Source organism: Podarcis vaucheri, assembly GCF_965113315.1.
Source record: "Podarcis vaucheri genome assembly, chromosome: 5".
Lineage (NCBI taxonomy): Eukaryota > Metazoa > Chordata > Lepidosauria > Squamata > Lacertidae > Podarcis > Podarcis vaucheri.
The window spans coordinates 101,865,913-101,884,880 of record NC_138763.1 but is presented as its reverse complement, the minus strand read 5'-3'; the positions used below and the strand labels follow the sequence as shown (position 1 = coordinate 101,884,880).

The window sequence follows — 18,968 nt, the reverse complement described above, 5'->3', positions numbered from 1 at the left end:
TATTGCAGTAACTGATTTGAAGCTCTTGAGGATTCCAGCCATGAAGGATTGTAATAGAAGAGACCCCCCTCTTTCCCCCCCCCAATAACTTTGGATATGTTTGCAGATACGTTGGTGGTGAGATGCCTGCAGCCATGTGGCTGCAATTCCTGCTTGGAGCCTCCAAGGTAGCGGCTCCAAGCAGCAGTGCCATTAGATCAGGATGGCTTGCTGTAGGTCAGGCGGCGGCGACAAACCACTACATACAATGCATGCGTGGTGTCACATGCATGCACTGTATGTAGTGATGCCACGTGTGCGCAGCCAGTGGTTTGCCCCTCCCTGGGTGTCAGTTAGCCTTTGTTTGCCCCTGCCTGGACTGAGCATGTGCTTAGGATTGAATGGCTCAGTCCCACCTCATAATAGGAAGACAAAATAGGATTACCGTATTTTTTGCACCATAACACTCACTTTTTTCCTCCTAGAAAGTAAGGGGAAATGTCTGTGCGTGTTATGGAGGAAATGCCTACGGGTGGCATGCCTATGGATTTTCCTCCTCTAAAAACTACGTGCGTGTTATGGTCGGGTGCGTGTTATAGAGCGAAAAATACGGTACTTGCCCCCAGTAGGAGGAGAGGCAGACAAGTGAGGCATTATGTGTGGGTCCTATGGGTTCTCAGGTGTCTTTAATGACTTAATCAGTTTGTTTCATATGGCCTCCTATTGGCTTTCCTGTGGCGCATTTGCCAGTGCTCGGTTTGGAGGTTGCTGCTTTTGGGGTCTTTCAAAGCGATTTAATATGCATAAACATATGGCGTTAGGTTCAGGCCTCCTTCCTACACTGGTGCCTTCCAGTAGTGTCTTCCTCTTGGCTTGCTTTCCTATGTTGATGCTCAGGATTGCAACCAACTGGTGCATACAGAGGCTAGACATTTTATTTTTCCAGTTCCTGTAATGCCTTGGGTTCATAGAGGACGTATGTATGTTCCAATACGGTTGCCCTTACTATTAATGACATCTTCTGTTTTAGCATTTGCATGAATATGATAGCGATGGCAATGGCATAGTTCTGAAAAGAGACCTGAAGGACATCCTGTATAGATACAACATCCCTACAAACCCAAAAGAACTTGACAAACTTTGGGCAAGGTAGGAAAGTTCTAGTCGTATCCTCCCCCCTCCCCCTCACCGGCTTCATCTGTGGACTCTGAGCGCAGGAGTGGCAAACATCTGGCCCTCCAGTTATCCCTTGATCCCAACTCTCATCAGCCCAGCCAGCATGGCCAATGGTCAGGGATGATGGGCACTGTAGTCCACCAACATCTGGAGAGCCAAAGCCCTGTTTTGATGACTGGTTCTGAAAAGAGAGTTGCTTGCGATGAAGTCTAAGTGCTGATTTCATATAGAAGACCCTAATGAAAATGGCCACGTCTCCATATTTCTTATTCTGGGTTTTCATCGCTACTACTTCCCAGAGATTTTCCCATAGTGTTTTGCGGTGGGTTTTTACATTATTATTATTGGATCTCCAAAGGAATTGAGTCAGAAATGGCTATGTCGACCCAGCAACTCCCTCCGCCTTGACTGTCTTCAGCCACTACTAGCCTGACCCAGCCCTGTTCCACTCATGACCCATCAAGAAGAATCCAGCCTGCCATCTTGGTTCGGAGTTTTTCCAAGTGCTTGGCAACCATCCTGCTTTTGCAGTCCCAAGAAACGAGTGATAAAGAGGAAGCTAATTTAGCTCCCAGCAGCCACAATACCTGGAGCGTGGGCTGCATTCAACCTGGTGGGTCACAAGATGTACAGGACTCGTTACGTTATGTAATTGTGTTACATAAAAATAAATGGCATTATACGGCGAGTGGCATATGGGGCATATGTAAGCAGATTGCAGCAGGAGAAGTAGACTGCGGCAAAGTATATAGTATCTTTCTTTCTTCTAATTCTCAGCTGTTATTCTTTTTTTAAAAAAAACAACAACGATGTTTCTAGTCCTCATATTTACAGAAAAGAGTAAAAAGAGAACTATCCAACGAGTGGCTGTTCGGTTTTCTAGTTGCAGCCGCATTGAGCTTTTTACAAGGCAGCCCAAAATGTTTGAAATGAACTGAATAAAATATCGCTTTGAAAATATTTTATTATCACCAGATACAGTGGTGCCTCGCAAGACGAAAAGAATCCGTTCTGTGATTCTCTTCGTCTAGCGGTTTTTTCGTCTTGCGAAGCAAGCCCATTGACAGATTAGCGCATTAGCGCTATTAGCGGCTTTTAGCAGCTTTTAGCGGCTTATCTGCTGATCGGATCAGCTGATAAGCGGCTTAGCGGCTTAGAAAAAGGGGGGAGGAAAAAAAACCAGCAGGAACTTGCAAGACCTTGTCGTCTTGCAAAGCAAGCCCATAGGAAATTTGTTTTGCGAAGCACCTCCAAAACGGAAAACTCTTTCGTCTAGCGAGTTTTCCGTCTTGCGAGGCATTTGTCTTGTGGGGCACCACTGTAGTGGTAAAACAGCACCTATAAAAGATCTGGAGGTTTTTTATAATAATAAAAAAGAAAAGAAAAGAAAGAAAATCGTTCTGTTTCAAGCATTTGTTTGCTCCAAATGTCTCCAGAAACATGCGGATTCCATTAGTAAATGTAGTTGCACAGATGCATGCACAAACCCTACAGAAGGTCTACACTATGTAATATTTGTGAGGTAACATGTACATATACATTCCATTTCATATGTGCACATACATATAAGACAGCTGTAAAGAGCCAGTCACCTGGTCATTTTTGGTTACTGAGGGTTAGCTCCAGGAGAATAGCCCCGCCCTCTTTCTGCAAGCCACATACGACTGGCATAAACATACGTCGGCAGGCATGCTGGCATGTATACATGGGGTGCTAACTTAAGTAATTTGCAAGTCTGCTGCAGCGAGAGTAAGAATTCTCCAAACCTCCCTTACGTGCCTGCCTACCAGCAGCACACAGCTTTTCAGAGAACAACCCACCTACAGAAGCACCCAGTGCTTTTTTCTTGGGGGTTCCCAAAGGGTACGCAGTACCATCACTCCCCATCCCCACCCTGAAATGTTAAAAGTATGGCATTTACTGTAACAATTTCATGGTGAGTACCGGCACCCTTTTTCAAAAGAAAGAAAGAGGGAAGCATGTCTCCAGATCAAAGCACTGGAGTTAGGGTTTGAAGAGAGATTTTATTTATTTATTGAAGACCTACAAGGCAAGAATAGCAACAAGACATAAAAACTCCAATAAGGAGAACAATTATTGGAAAAAAGAACCCACCTAATAAAGTTTTAAAAACCATTTCAGGGAGCTTTTCTGTGGAGCTACAGGACAGCCTCAACACAGTGCTGCTCTCTGGTTATTTACATTAAATTAAAAATTGCCTCGAAAAGTGTTCAACCAAGAAGTGATGCATAATGTAGGTATCGAGTCTGACAAGATACCGTGAGATTGTTCCTCACTTTATGAGGAACCTGACAAGCTTTTAACAGATAGGCACTTTTTATTTTGAACGGTGGGAACAGATACAGGGGGATTTGGGGGTGTTTTTTTTTTTGCTAGTCTCTGTTAAGACTCATTCTGTCACAAACTGGAGCATAAGAGTTACGATAGATGGATAGATGGATGGATGGATAGATAGATAGATAGATAGATAGATAGATAGATAGATAGATAGATACTGAGGCCTCACAGAGTCACTGATGGATGCATCAGACTGGTTAAGAGAGAGAGTTCCTAGTGAACCTCAGCATAATACACACACAAACCAAGACACCTCATCCACTTGAACAATCTGGAAGTGGGACATTTCTGCATCACTTCCCCATCCCCTGCAAAAGAAAAAAGAAAAGAAAAAGAATTTGATGTACCGTATTTTTTGCTCTATAAGACTCACTTTTTCCCTCCTAAAAAGTAAAGGGAAATGTGTGGGCGTTTTATGGAGTGAATGCAGGCTGCGCAGCTATCCCAGAAGCCAGAACAGCAAGAGGGATTGCTGCTTTCGCTGCACAGCAATCCCCCTTGCTGTTCTGGCTTCTGAGATTCAGAATATTTTTTTTCTTGTTTTCCTCCTCCAAAAACCAGTCTTGTGGTCTGGTGCGTCTTATAGAGCGAAAAATACGGTATATGCCAAAAATGATGAAACTACTCCCATGGTTGCTAGGAATCTGACATTTGCCTTGCATAGCCAGAGACACAATAATAATCAAAAAGGCATTTGCGTTTTTCTCCCCAGAAACAGGTGGCATGGTAGCCCCGTTACTGCCTCTCCCTGCCCCCCGATTAGCACAGTGTGGGGGGAAGGGCGGGCATGACCTCATTGGCACTGACCCCGTCTGCACTGTTGCACCAGCCTCCTCATTTTCCACAGGCTGGGGAGGCAAAGGCCTCCAGCAGGGAGCCTCCAGGAGGTTCCCCATGCAACTTAGAATCCTGCTTTTCCACTCAACGTTTCCATGTTTGGAATCTATGCTTGAAGATGCCCTTCCATGCTTGTTCATGAGTAGCATAGCCTTTCTACCTGCAGCTGGCTTGCCCTCCTGAGAAATGGAGGGCAATGAATCTGGCAGTGGGGGCATCACAGGTGGGGCGGAACCAAAGGAGTCCCTTGCAGAAAGGTAACTGCATGGGAGGTGAGGGAATATCTGAATAGACCGATTTGTACTCCAAAGAGCTTAAGGTACTTTCAGGCTGCCCAAGTAGGCAAAGCAGGACCGGCCCACTCATGAGGCAAGGGGAGGCAACTGCCTCAGGCAGCAGGAACCACGGGGGCAGCAGATCCAGCCTCCAAGAAACGCATTGCCTGCTGCTCCTCTGATATATTCCTCGGAGGCCTAACCTGCTGCCTTCTCGGTAGACCCCCTGCCCTGCCCCCTGCCCCAGTGCCACCTCTACAGCAGCCTCTTAGTGGATAGGAGGTGCTGGTCTCCTCCCACCCCCAGGGAGGAAATGGCAGGGGCTGCCTTCTGGGGTCTCTAGGGCTCTGTACCCACCCGGCATGATTTGGAGTGGGCCACTTTCCCCAGGACGGCCTTTGATTCCCAGTTCAACCAACGAGTAAGGTTGATTTCACACCCACCCACACACAGTGTTCCCACTGTACACCCCTGCTTTCCACTTACAGTGGTGCCTCGCAAGACGAATGCCTCGCAAGACGGAAAACCCGCTAGACGAAAGGGTTTTCCGTTTTGGAAGTGCTTCGCAAAACGAATCTCCTATGGGCTTGCTTCGCAAGATGACAATGTCTTGCGAGTGCCTGCTGTTTTTTTCCCCTCCCCCTTTTTCTAAGCCGCTAAGCCGCTGATCAGCTGATCCGATCAGCAGATAAGCCGCTAAAAGCCGCTAATAGCGCTAATCCGCTAATCCGTCAATGGGCTTGCTTCGCAAGACGAAAAAACCGCTAGACGAAGAGAATCACAGAACAGATTCTTTTCGTCTTGCGAGGCACCACTGTACTACGTTTTTTAAAGTAGTTTAAGACCCAGATGTATATTGCCTTGAATTCAAAGTGTGTCGACTGTATGGTTTATTTCCTAGCCATGATTCATCACTGAATTATTTTCTACTCCATTGCTTTTCAGTTTCTTTTCTTATTCCTTAAGGATGTCTTGCGACCGTGTGTCTTTAGCATTAAGCCATCTGCTACATATGCTCTACTTTAGATAACTTGAAAACAAAAATTCAACTTCCCATGTTATTAAATAAAGCCATTACAATCAACATGGAAAAGGTTTGAAGTAGAAAATGAATGGAAATTAGATATGTATGGAAAATTAGAATAGAAACTATTGTATAGAATATATAGAATAGAGTAATAGAATATTAAAGTGCAAAATTGCGTCGGTATTTTTGAAAATTGGAATGGAGCCCACAGAAAATTGTTATCTCAGAAGGCATGCATTATATATACGGTCTTTGGCCAAATGTTTAAGCAGTCTCAAGTCTGAATTTTAAGTATTCAGAATTGCAGCGAAAATCACTGTGTCATATACCACTCGGAAAGTACATTTCCTCAGGGAACTCTTTCCATACCGATTTGTTTGCCAAACCACCCTTGTATTTTGCATAGGGATTATGGGTTGCATAGTGTCGCATAGTATAAAGTACAGCTGTCAAGCTTAAATATTTATTTACAACAAAATCATAATCTGCTTCTCTTTAAGGATCACAACCCTCCAATATCTGGAGCTAATTCCGAGAATGGTTCTACGCTACTGTGGACAGGAGATATTATTTTATTGCTCTTGATTCTTGTTGCTGTCCTTTCTTATATTTTGAAAGCTGCCCTGTCAGTTCTTAGCTCTAAAAGCACTGACAGACGTGGGGCCTCAAATTTCAGCGGCACCCAGTGCAGTGCCAAAATTACCCTCCCCCCGGCCTCTTACCTTTTACATAATGGTTGTGGTGCCGCCGAGGATCTGCACCCAGTGCCACCGAACATGTTGTGCTCCTCTGAATCCGCTTCTGCTAAAATGCAGCCCTCAAACATTTCAAACATTTTAAATAAACAGATGAGTGCCAGGTGGTTGGGGGTGCTGGTGAAGGGAAAGGTGGCCGAGAGAAGTGGCATGCGGTTGGCAGGCAGCTGAAGGGCAGGAACTGGGCTAAACGACGAGTTATGACTGCTGGTCTTAATGGGGCTGAGTCTTGATTAAATCAGGCGGGTTTTAGGTTCTACGTATCCACATAGAGTTTGAAAAAAAATGTTATCAGGCATGAGTTAGGCTTCTACTTGATGCTGTTGATAGATCATCCCTGCAAAATCTAGATGGGTATGGAATATTTCAATGCAACATTTATTTCCTAATGTGCCTCCCCTGCATAGTCCTCCAAGGAGGAATCAGACTACAGTGCTCAAGAGCTAGGGATGTTCTGCATTGAGCCTGCAAAGCCTATTTCTTATGAAAATAAATATGTCTTTCCCTGGACTTTAAAAGGTATGATCCGAATGCAAAGGGTTACCTTACGCATCAAGAATTCTTGCAAAAATTGGGCATCGAAAATGCAACTGTTGACACCGGCCTGAACAGGCAGTTTGTGGCAGACAACTATGTACGCTTTATGGATCATTACAAAAGGGAAGAAAAGAAGCACATTGACATCAATGAGATTATAAATAAGATCAGGTGAGTACATTGCTTTCAAAGGCTGTGTTCTTCACAATGGGAAAACTCTGTCACTAACTTAGCTATCTTGACACGGCATTTCCCCCAGTTTTAACAAGGTCCATGCAGAGGTTAATCTCCCCACCCTCCACCAACTGAAAACTCTGGTGTGTGTCCAGGGAAAAGTGGAAAGCTTACATGTCCCAGCTCCTTCATCAAAATGTATCTTTGAGGGTGGCAGTAATGGAAGAGGGGATCTCTTTATCATTCCTGATAGCCTCTTCTTTGTTCCCTTCTGAAATAACACCAGTTTCTCATGGAGCAAAGCCTAAATGCTCTTTATGTGCTGCTGCTCTTTCAGTTTCATCCTAAATGTTTTGTAGAGCATGTTCATTATCTTACAGTTTAGAGACAGTTCAGCTGACAAAGGGGTCTAAAAACTTAATATTCAAGAAGGGGGGGAAATCTGGGTGTATAATTTTTCCTTTTGTTTTAACTCAAGAGGAACAAATACCCCAAATTAGAAACGTTTGAACAGTGATTCTTCAGCACTTCAAGAGAAATACAAAACATTTGCAAGAGAAGATTGGGTAGTTGGTTTTATTTTATTTTATTTTATTTTATTTTTTGGCAGCCTAGCTGGATCCATAGTTTAAAACGTATACTTGGTGCTCAATTTTACTGCCACAATTGGAATAATTACCGCTTGGCAACCGTTTACTCACAGTCCAAGAAACGGCTGAATGTCTCGATTTTCTAAAAATAAGGATAGAAAGAAAGGTTCTGATTGCCCTTTTTTGTTTTGATCTGTGAGGTATAAGTGGAAGATAGCAGCAATGATGAAAAGCTATCATTTCAGCTGTTTAGGCACGTCACACGAATCTGACAGGGATTCTAGATTGTTGCAGTTGACACGATCGTATTCCCCATTTACATGATACTAAGAGGCTAAATATGCTGTCAAGGATCAGGACCTAATTACTAACGTTGGTGATAATAATACTTAAAACTTATATGCTGGATCTCAAGTGTTCATAGCACTTCACTGACATTATGTCAGGCAGGCCGGTATTGCTATTTCTGTATGCAAATGCCTCCCTCTTCTCTCTTTTCAACGGCTTTATGGCTCTTGAAGGGAAGTCTGACGTCCTGGGAGCAAATGCGTGAAAAGACGTGAAGCTGCCATTCTTCCCACGCGTCAACATTAATAGCTGGCCAGAATCACCAGGCTCTGTTTTGTCTCCTGGCTTTATTAAACTCAATACCACGAAGGCAAAGTTCTTCTCCTTATACTGAGCGTTGCCCCACTTGCATTCTGAACTGGGGCTTCATAAATGGTTACCCGCAACACGGCATGCAGCTCACTCAGCCGTGTATTTTGGCTTAAGTCATGGGTAGGCAAAGTAAGGCCTGGGGGCCAGATCCGGCCCACTCGCCTTCTAAATCCGGCTCACGGATGGTATGGGAATCAGTGTGTTTTTACATGAGTAGAATGTGTCCTTTTATTTAAAATGCATCTCTGGGTTATTTGTGGGGCATAGGGATTTTTTTCAAAATATAGTCCGGCCCCCCACAAGGTCTGCAGGACAGTGAACTGGCCCCCTGCTGAAAAAGTTTGCTGACCCCTGGCTTAAGTGATTGACATGTCACTTACTCTGCCGGTGGCTTATTGAGGCTCTGGGAAGCCACATTACAGGGCTGGAAGTTAGGCTGCCTTTGGCTTGGTGAGTCATGCGTCTGAATTATACACGCCGGTCCATTAGGATTTTTCTTTATCGGGAAAGCTAAACTGAGCGTTGGTTCTCTTTCAGGGACAAGTACCACGAATGCTCCCATGATTTCCACAAGGCCTTCTTGGAGCAGGATAAAAATAGAGAAGGCTGCATATCGGTGGGCAACCTCCGCAAGTTGCTGGAAGACTTTAACTGCTGCCTCGGCTACGAACAGTACAGCGAACTTCTATACAGGTTGTTATAATTGCCCCAGTTTTAATGGAGCTATCCTAGTTCAATACATTCCTGAGCTTATCTAACTATTCCTGCTCAATCAGTGGACTCTTACTTTGATCTTAATGATCTTGATGATAATATATGTCTGATTTATTTCGATACAGGTAAGCGTCAATCCTTGGTTGAGTAGGGTTTGAACTTCTCTTTCTGCAAAAGTATGCGATAGGTAGTAGATTTCACAAACATATTTTAATTTAAGATAGCTTTAGTCCCAGTGACCTTTTGTTCTACAAGTAGCACACCTCCAGTGTTTGCACATCCTCGCTGGTGTTCATTTGGTGCACCTGAAACAAATTAAACAGTCCAAGGAATTGGAAAGCTCCCCATCTAGTACCATGACCAATTTTAGAAAATAAGTTGCTTTGTTTTTGTTTTAAGTATGTGAAAGTTACAAGAGAAAAACAGGTGAACAATACCATTGTTTTACAACAGTTTAAAAGGTAATGCTCTTGGTAACTGTGGCTGGTCCAATATGAAAAAATATTCATTTTCTTACTCATTTTCTGCGATTGCTCAGCAATTATAATCTGTACCTACTGTACTTAAACTATTGTGCAAATATATGTACATTTTTGTAGCGAAATAACATCAAGCTTTTCGTGTAAGCTAAGGAACAGGCAATAACTAATCATAGCAAAGAACACTTGGGACCTGTTAAATGTAGAATATATTTATCTTTTTGAGCACCAGAAAACTCAAGATGGACTTGATCATATGCGAATGTAGGATTCAGTAGAATTACATTTTCAAAAAAGATTTTTTTCTCTCTCTTTTAGAAGAGAGGGTAGGAGGAGAAGAGAAACCTAAACAAAATCTTTTCACTCCACCTATAAATCGAGTGATTAAGCTCCCTTGAATTAAGCCTCTAATAAGAATTTTTGCAGTGTGCTCTTTTCCTCAAAGACTTTTTGATGATAAACACTTCCATTCATTGTAATTTTCTGCAGACTAGTCCTTTCCAGATCGAAAAGAGTCTTTTCTCCCCCGCCTTAAATAATAGAGTAGATTAGCATATGCATTTGGTTTTATTACTAAAATTTTAATACCAACTTGGCAATTTATTCCTCTGCTGAAGTGCGTTGATTATTTCCTTTTCCCCAACATCGGAGCCAGCTTGACACAGGCTAATGCATGGATTGGCGCACTCTGCAGCTGCAAGATGCAAAAGCAACGCTCTTGAATGTGCTCTTTAGGGAAGGGGGGAGTTTTTACCAGCAGATATTTGGGTCTGTACATTTTATTTCTTTTTATGGCATCCTCTTTGTTAAAACGGCTTCATCCTCCCGCCATTTAATTAGTCATTGTCACCAATGAATATTCTGATTTTGGAAAGAGTCGTCACTGAGTGATTTACAGAGCAAACAGGCCACAAAAGGTACTTCAGTGTTTGATGCCAGAAATGGGATTTGCTGCTTTAGATCTGTGCTAGCAACCTTGGCCGAAGAATTTCCTTCTTTGTGAGGAAGAAATCAGGGCTAACCCTATTATTATTATTATTATTATTATTATTATTATTAGACCAAAAGTAAAGCTTCCAGGTGGCCGATTCTGGACACTGTTAAAGCATGTAAAAGGTCAGTTGATTTCCTTCCCCCACTCCCATTTGAATTTCCCTCCTCTGGCATTGAGCTAAATGTATCATTAGCCAGATGTAGACATGGGAAATGTCTTTCTTGCCATCCTCCGGCCACTGCTGAGGGGCCTGTGGCTGCCCCACCACTGCTGAGAAGCATCAGTAGCCATGGTTGCCCGCCCTCTGTCTTAGGGCAGCATGACCTCCTTGGTGGCTCTTCCTTTGTGTCCATTCCACAGAGGCAGAAAGCAAGCAGCGGGGGCCACCTCTGAGTACATATCCACCCAAGCAAGCAAGTAGTGGTGGTGACTAGGTGCAACAGCAGCAGTCTGCTCTCTGTTTTCAGCAGCTCTTACCACTCAGCTGCCTTCTCTGTCAGCAAATGGTGGTGGTGAGGATTTTTCTGAAAGACTCCCCCAAACCTGGAGCTGTTCCCGCTTAAAGGTCTGGAACTCAAGGCCTCTGAGCCAACCCCGCTTGAGGCATAACAACTGTGGAATTTGGCTGCCAGCCTGTGGAGAAAGAGATGCTTAGAATTGTAGAATTGCAGAGTTGGAAGGGACCCCTAGACCACCCCACTTCACTCCAGGAATCTCAGCTAAAGCATCCATGACAGATGGCCATCCAACCTCTGCTTAAAAACCTCCAAGGAAGAAGAGTCCTCCGCCACCTGAGGGAGTCGGCTCCACTGTCAAACAGCTCTTACTGTCAGAAAGTTCTTCCTGGTGTTTATTCAGAATCTCCTTTCTTGTAACTTGAAGTTTGGGTCCTGCCCTCTGGAGCAGCAGAAAACAAGCTTGCGTCATCTTCCATGTGTCAGTCCTTTAGACATTTAAGGATAGTTCTCATATCTCCTCTCAGTCTCCTGTCTTCCAGGCTAAACATACCCAGCTCCTTCAACTGTTTCTCATAAGGCTTGGTTTCCAGACCCTTGATCATTTTGGTTGCCCTCCTCTGCTCACATTCCAGCTTGCCAGTATCCTTCTAAAATTGTAGTGCCCAGAACTGGACACAGCACTCCAGGTGGGATCTGACGAAGGTAGAATAAAGCGGACTATTACTTCCCTTGATTGGGACATTATACATCTGCCGATGCAGCTTAGAATGGCATTAGTCTTTTTTTGCTGCTGCATCACACTGCATGTTAACCTTGTGGTCTTACCCCTAGATCCTTTTCATATGTCCTACTGGTAAGCCATGTGTCTCCTGTCTTAAATTTGTGCATCTGGTTCTTCCTGCTTAAGTGCAGAACCAAACATTTGTCCCTGTTGAAATTCATTTTGTTGGCTTGGGCCCAGCTCTCCAATCTGTTAGGGTCGTTTTGAATTCTGTTTTTTGTGGCATTGGCCCAGTTTGGTGTCATCTGCAAATTTGTTGAGCATCCCCTCAGTTCCTTCAACCAAGTCATTTATAAAGACATGGAACAACAACAGGCCTAGGGCAGAATCCTACTTCACCCACCTGTCACAGTTTTCCAGGATTATTAGTATTAGTATCAATTAAATTTTTATACTGTGCTATACCCACAGGATGACAATGAACCATTAGTGAGTACTCTTTGGGGCTGGGGCTGGGGCAACAGATCTTGCTGTTAGGTCACTTTGGGGATTGCAGACTAGATTCCTTGTTCTTCACTTCTCAAAATGGCCCTTGGAGAAAAACCGTTGCTATGCAGGGCTTGATGAGGTATCATTTGGTTTGTTTATGATCAATGTCTACAAATGGGTTTATTGATCCTTAGAGCTACAGGACAAAAACAGATGACAATTTAATTATACGATGTTTTAAATGAATAAACAAATAGCAATTTTTAAATTAATTTTTCATTAATATTAATTTAAAGTTTGTAGGGTTATCATCTACATCCTAAATATAAAAAATGCAGTTTAAATCTATGAGATTAATATGATAAAATGACAAAACGTTTCATCAATGGGTTAAAAAATATTACAGCCAAGCATTCATATTTCCATTACAGTGCTAAACAAATCCTAAACTTGAAGAAGGTAAAAAATAGCTTTGATATAAATTCACACTTTGGGGGGTGGGTTGGAGGGAGATGTTCTATCTGACCTTCCAGTTGAGAGTGAAAGGACACCCCTGTATCTCAAATCCTGTTTGGGTTGTCTTCCATCTCTTTTAATTGAGTCCTTTGTGCCATTTGCCAAACTTTATTTATCTCATCTCTTCTTGATAATGCTTTATCATTTTTCGCTTTTTTTCTTTTACTGTGAATGATGAGAGCTGATATTCTCATACTGATACTGATTGTAGTGCCGAAAGACTTTCTTCTTTGGTCAGGCTTTCAATGACTCGTGTAGGGGAAAGGCTGTAGCTCAGTGGAGATCCTGGTCCAGTCCCCAGGTGGGGCTTGGTGGGAGAGACCCCTGTGTGAAATCCTGAATAATTGCTGCCCATCATCTCTGACCACGGGTCCTGCTAGCTGGGGACTCAAGGTTGAGAAAGGCCGCTGTGGACAATTCCAAGTTAGATGCATCAACAGTGTAAAATAGATTCCTATGTTCCTAAGTTAAGCAGCCAGGAATTTGCTGGAATTTTTGCAACTCACATTTTGACACACCCACACACCCTCGCAACACAGTATTTCAGGATACACAAGACAAAAATCCAAATAACTGAATAATCAGTTTAAATATATGTGGATTGAGAATTGCTATTGCATTGTGTAGCTGAGATCCAAAATAGTGAAAATCCTCACTGGCCGATTTAATACTAACCACGTAGCAATTCTAGAATGATATAAAGCCCTATAATGGAGTGATTAGTTGCAGCAGCTCTAGTAGCAATGCTTGAGAAATGCAAAACAAATATTCAATTTTCTGTTTCTTTTTCCCCTTAGTTTAGGGATTAGCATACAGGACAACAAGCTCTCGTATTTTGATTTCATAAGAGTAATTGATGACCGCGCAGCTTTCAAACGACGGAAAAGGCCTACGGTTCCACCTGTGCCACCCATCAGTTTTGTGCAGCTCAGCATAGATGAAGCCATGGCAAAAATAAAACAGATAGTTACCTCTTCCTCTGATTTGTTGTACAAGGTAGGTGCCATGCAGTCGTCACGATTTAGTAGCAAAACGCCCATCGCTATGACAAGGCGAGGGAAGGGAATGTTGTGGTCCCCGTCTTTGAACTCGAGGACAAAGAGGATGTGGAAGACTGGGAGCAGGAGTCGTGCAAACAGGGGGCCCCAAAAATACCCACAGTGCTGCCAACACCTGCTTTGCCTGTGGAAATAGCTCTGCCCCTGCTTTTTGGGCTCTGAAAATGGCTCTCTGTGGAAACCCTTTGCAGTGTAGAAAGCCTTTCAAAAATGGAGAAAGAAAATACGTACAGTGGTGCCTCACAAGACGAAAAGAATCCGTTCCGCAAGTCTCTTCGTCTTGCGGTTTTTTCATCTTGCGAAGCAAGCCCATTGGCGGATTAGCGCTATTAGCGGCTTAGCGGATCAGCTGATAAGTGGCTTAGCGGATCAGCTGTTAAGTGGCTTAGCGGATCAGCTGATAAGCGGCTTAGCGGATCAGCTGTTAAGCGGCTTAGCGGATCAGCTGTTAAGCGGCTTAGCGGCTTAGAAAAGGGGGGGGGGAAAAACCAGCAGGAACTCGCAAGACATTTTCGTCTTGCGAAGCAAGCCCATAGGAAATTAGTTTTGCGAAGCACCTCCAAAACGGAAAACCCTTTCATCATGTCTTGCGAGGCATTCGTCTTGCGGGGCACCACTGTACTTCATTTTAGCAGGGGTTTCATGCAAGCCGCTTCCCAAACCAGGACGTGGTTTTCATGGAATCTTGCTCAGCTGAGCAGGAATTAACCAGCAGATTGGGGGGGGGGGGAGAGAATTAAACATTGCTGCTTTGGCTGTGCACCCTGTTCTCTGCTGGGAACAGGGGGCTGCAGCCCTCACAGGTGTTATCAGATGATGTGGGCCAGCTTGGACCCCCTGGCAGACTAAGACTGGCCTGCAAGCCATAGTAGGTACACAACCTTATCAGCCATGGCCCAAGAGACAGTGCTTCAAATACAGTGGTACCTCAGGTTAAGAACTTAATTCATTCTGGAGGTCCATTCTTAACCTGAAACTGTTCTTAACCTGAAGCACCACTTTAGCTAATGGGGCTCCCACTGCCGCCGCTGCACGATTTCTGTTCTCATCCTGAAGCAAAGTTCTTAACCCGAGGTACTATTTCTGGGTTAGCGAAGTCTGTAACCTGAAGTGTCTGTAACCCGAGGTACCACTGTAGTGTTTTGATGGTCCTGCTTGTCAGTTGAGCTACATCAACATATCACCACTACGCTAGAGCGGGTACAAAACGACTGACACCTTTTTCCTATGTGGTGTGAGTGCTTCCATTTTTAGGATTTTAGGGAAATACTGAAGATTGCTTCTCGGTCATGTAATCTGCAATCCATCGCTTGCATTGCTGTCTTATCTTCCCCAATGACCAAAACATCTTGCCTTGCAAGGATTTCGTATTTCTCCTGATTGGCCTTGCACAGGGGTCAGCAAACATTTTCAGCAGGGGGCCGGTCCACTGTCCCTCAGACCTTGTGGGGGGCCAGACTAGATTTATTTTTTGGGGGGAGGGAGGAATGAACAAATTCCTATGCCCCACAAATAACCCAGAGATGCATTTTAAATAAAAGGGCACATTCCTGGACTTGGAAGGCGATTAGGCCGGATCTGGCCCCCAGGCCTTAGTATGCCTACGCAAGGTCTTGCATGAGGAGACAGCATAACACTGGAGATACCAAATCCATTGTTTTTAATTGGGGCTGACTTCACAAAGTGTGGTAGCTGGTGCTTCCTTCCACAACTCTCTGGGGGGGAGCCCTGAGTAGGTGGGTGGGGGCTACTGTCGTGCTTGAATTACCGTATTTTTTGCGCCATAACACTCACTTTTTTCCTCCTAAAAAGTAAGGGGAAATGTCTGTGCGTGTTATGGAGGGAATGCCTACGGGTGGCATGTCTACAGATTTTCCTCCTCTAAAAACTACGTGCGTGTTATGGTCGGGTGCGTGTTATAGAGCGAAAAATACGGTATCTGATAGACATGATCATGTCATGGATGTACGAGACTTGTATTTGCTTATTGGTAAACAATAAAAATGGTGCATTGAGGGGCCCTTTATCATCTTCCTTTACTTTATTGTAATATGTCTGAATTGCTTGACATTGTAAGCCCCTGTGTTACTGTTTGAATAGGGTCTGACTTCTATAAATAAACAGTAAGGCATCTCAAGTGGCTGAACTTGCAGCTGATTCAGATGTTACACTTATCTGTGTACTTTTCAGACGTGTAAGAGACTTGCACATGTTTGCGAATCCTGGCCTGGCAGCCAGGCTTGACTGCAGCTCCTCTTCCGTGGGACATGAGGGGTTGGACTCGATGGCCCTTGTGGTCTCTTCCAACTCTATGATTCTATGATTCTATGCTCACCTGCTTTCACCACCCAGTTACATTTGGAAGGGATAGGTTCTTGACAGGCCGACACTCCTCTTATCTTTTCTCATCCCGGCTAAGCTCTCCTGCTGTCTTTAAACACCCCAGGTTCTCTGGTTGCCTCTGGTTGCTATGGAGGCCTGTTGTAAACAGCCTTCCCACCTGACACTCTAGATAATGAGTCCTGCCAGAAGAGAATAAGCTATTGAAACAGCTCAGCTTAAAAAATGTTCGAGCAAGGATTCCTTGGGAAGCTCTTAGCGGCGTTTTGTATGCAGAATACTTGAGGCAGCAAGTGGGATGTGCGTTGCCTATGCATTTATTTCCACAGCTCAGTAATAGCTCTACTAGAGAGAAATGACTTCTTTCCAAATGCCGGTTATTTAGAGTTGCTTTGCTTCTGTGCTATTTGCAGGCCTTTTCTGCTTTTGACAAGGACCGCACGGGAGCAGTTTCCGCCTTGGATTTCCGGCAGGTGCTCCACCACTTCTGCTTCACGCTTTCCGACAAGCAGTTCAACCACCTCATCAAACTGCAGCGGCTTCGTGGAGAGCACTCCATAGACTGGAAATATTTCCTGCAAAAATTCAACAACTTCTCTGGGGTAAGAATGGGCACAAGACCCTTGTGCGTCAGAATGAGCTCGTGCTGGTTGGGAAAGATTGGGCAGAAACCGGGGTGGTCAGAAGCTGGTCCAGAAAACAATAATACGTGGCCTTTTCTTCCGTGTGCTCAGGGAACATTATAGAGGGCTTGTCCTCTTTTGTGCTGACAACCCCACCCTCCCTGAAATAGGTTAGTCTGAGAAATGAGCTGCTGGTTCATGGTCAACAGGAACTTGATCACAGGTCTATCCAGTCCCAAGACCAGCACTTAACCTCATTTACTCTCCAGGACAGGAAAAGGGCTCTTTCAGTCCCTCCTCCTTGCTGCAAACTCATCAGCAGAACCTCCTTCTTCCAACACAGCTCAGCTGCAAACTTGCAGGCAAATGAGAGGGGACTGCTTACTTGCAAAAGAGGAGAAAGAGCCTCAATTTCTCTCTGCACTGGGGAAGAGTGAGCTTAATGGTCTTCTCCTTGTGTTGCACAGCAGGTGGAAGAAAGTAGATAATGTTCCTATTGGAGGGGTTGGAGTTTGGGCTCAGCGTTATGTGGGGCCAGATGAGAAGCCCCCCCCCCCCCCGCTAAGTCAGGTTAGGCCCTTCATGCCCCTGCCTCTCCCTGTCCCATTGCTATTACAAGTCGTTATTATTTCACAGGTCAGAATGCCTTTGTGACACAAGCAAATAGGTAAAGTGTAATTTGCAAGCCAAAATTAGCATTCTTTCTCTGCAGTACCCCAGCCCTCATCTTAACTTGTACCTCAACCTGGTATAAGCCATCAAGCCAATGGTTCAAAACAACCTACTTGAAGCACATTCACAGGTAGGCATGTGCCTCAGTGAACACGGGAACATGAATCCAAGACATTGCACCTTCAGTTTAGATAATTTCATAAATTAGGTTTTCCTAACGTAAAATCCATGAGCAGTGTAGATTTCCTGGTAAGAAATGAGCTGGTCTTGTCTGGAGTCCTAAGTATGAATTCAGTGGGACTTGTTAACAAGTAGGTGTTCATGGAATCATATCCTTAAGCTACAATGTGCTAGGAGTTTGTCTTTTGGGATTTCAGATTGTAGAAACAGGCTGGAAGATAGAAACAATTAGATAAAAAAGAAAGCCACATTCTTGTAGCGTGTGACCATTTTATTATTTGGAGCATCAATTCAATTTTTTCCCAGACTAGGGACAAAAAAACGTAATACCACAGAATAACTTCAAGTGACTCACAAAAAGTTGCTGTAGGAAAATGTAAATACGCCAGCATGGGCTTTTATGATAGGCATATTGATAAAGACTAATGGCATCCTGCCTAAGGAGAAGGACAGTATAAGAAGTATCATTTGCTTTGTCTCCGATGCAGAAATCATTACTTGCAACAATGTGTGTGTGTGTGTGTGTGTGTGTGTGAGAGAGAGAGAGAGAGAGAGAGAGAACGCACACAAATGAGATAGCGGGTGCCAAAATGAGCACATCATCTGTGGCATATAGTATAAATGAGTGTTTTGTTAAACGCCTGAAATTCATTCTCTCTGTGCATTCCATTCTGGATTTGGCAACATAGTCCATACCACGAATGTTCCTTACTGGCTCAGGACCAAAGTGTTTCCAACCTGGGCTCCCATTCAAAAGAATCCTAAAATTACAATTTTGGAAGGGACCCCAAGGGTCATCTGATGCAATCCCCTGCGATGCAGGAATTTCCACTAAAGCATCCAAGATGGAGGTTTTTAAGCAGAGGTTGGATGGCCATCTAAGAAGAGAGAGTCCACCACCTCCTGAGAGAGCACCTTTCACTGCCAAACAGCTCTTCCCATCAGAGGTTTCTTCCTCATGCTCTCCTTTCTTGTGACTTGAAGCCATTGGTTCAGGTCGGAGCCTCTGGAGGTTTGCCCACGCTTGTTGTATCTCTTCCTATCACTTGATGAGTGATTGTGTGCACTGCCTTCATTGAAAAGCACTGCATTTGAGATTATAGGAGGTAGTATGAAAGTTCTCTGTGGAACTAGGGGGCTTCTGATGGAACATGAGGGAGGTTGTGGGGCAGTGAAGGCTGGTCAAACCTCCTCTGTCAATGCACAAAGTGCATCCAGGCAGTTTCTGGAGAGGCACTAGTTATGTACCAATGGACTCACAAAGATCAGTTTTACTGATTGGACCCGGGAACGCCCTTACACAGAAGCATTCTGCACACAAGCATGAGTTGGTGCACGGAGCCCCTTCACACACCT

The 18,968-nt window shown here is 44.2% G+C and overlaps 1 protein-coding gene across 2 annotated transcripts in view; it reads left to right on the top strand.

Annotated features, from left to right (window-relative positions):
* Positions 1-18,968, top strand: part of EFCAB6 (EF-hand calcium binding domain 6) — a 107,458-nt gene that overhangs the window by 69,583 nt on the left and 18,907 nt on the right. For both annotated transcript variants that reach the window (XM_082223045.1, XM_082223044.1), the window contains exons 21-25: positions 1,010-1,128; positions 6,927-7,115; positions 8,906-9,061; positions 13,537-13,735; positions 16,551-16,739. In XM_082223045.1, coding sequence (XP_082079171.1) covers positions 1,010-1,128; positions 6,927-7,115; positions 8,906-9,061; positions 13,537-13,735; positions 16,551-16,739 — 852 coding nt within the window. The remainder of the gene's footprint in view (positions 1-1,009; positions 1,129-6,926; positions 7,116-8,905; positions 9,062-13,536; positions 13,736-16,550; positions 16,740-18,968) is intronic.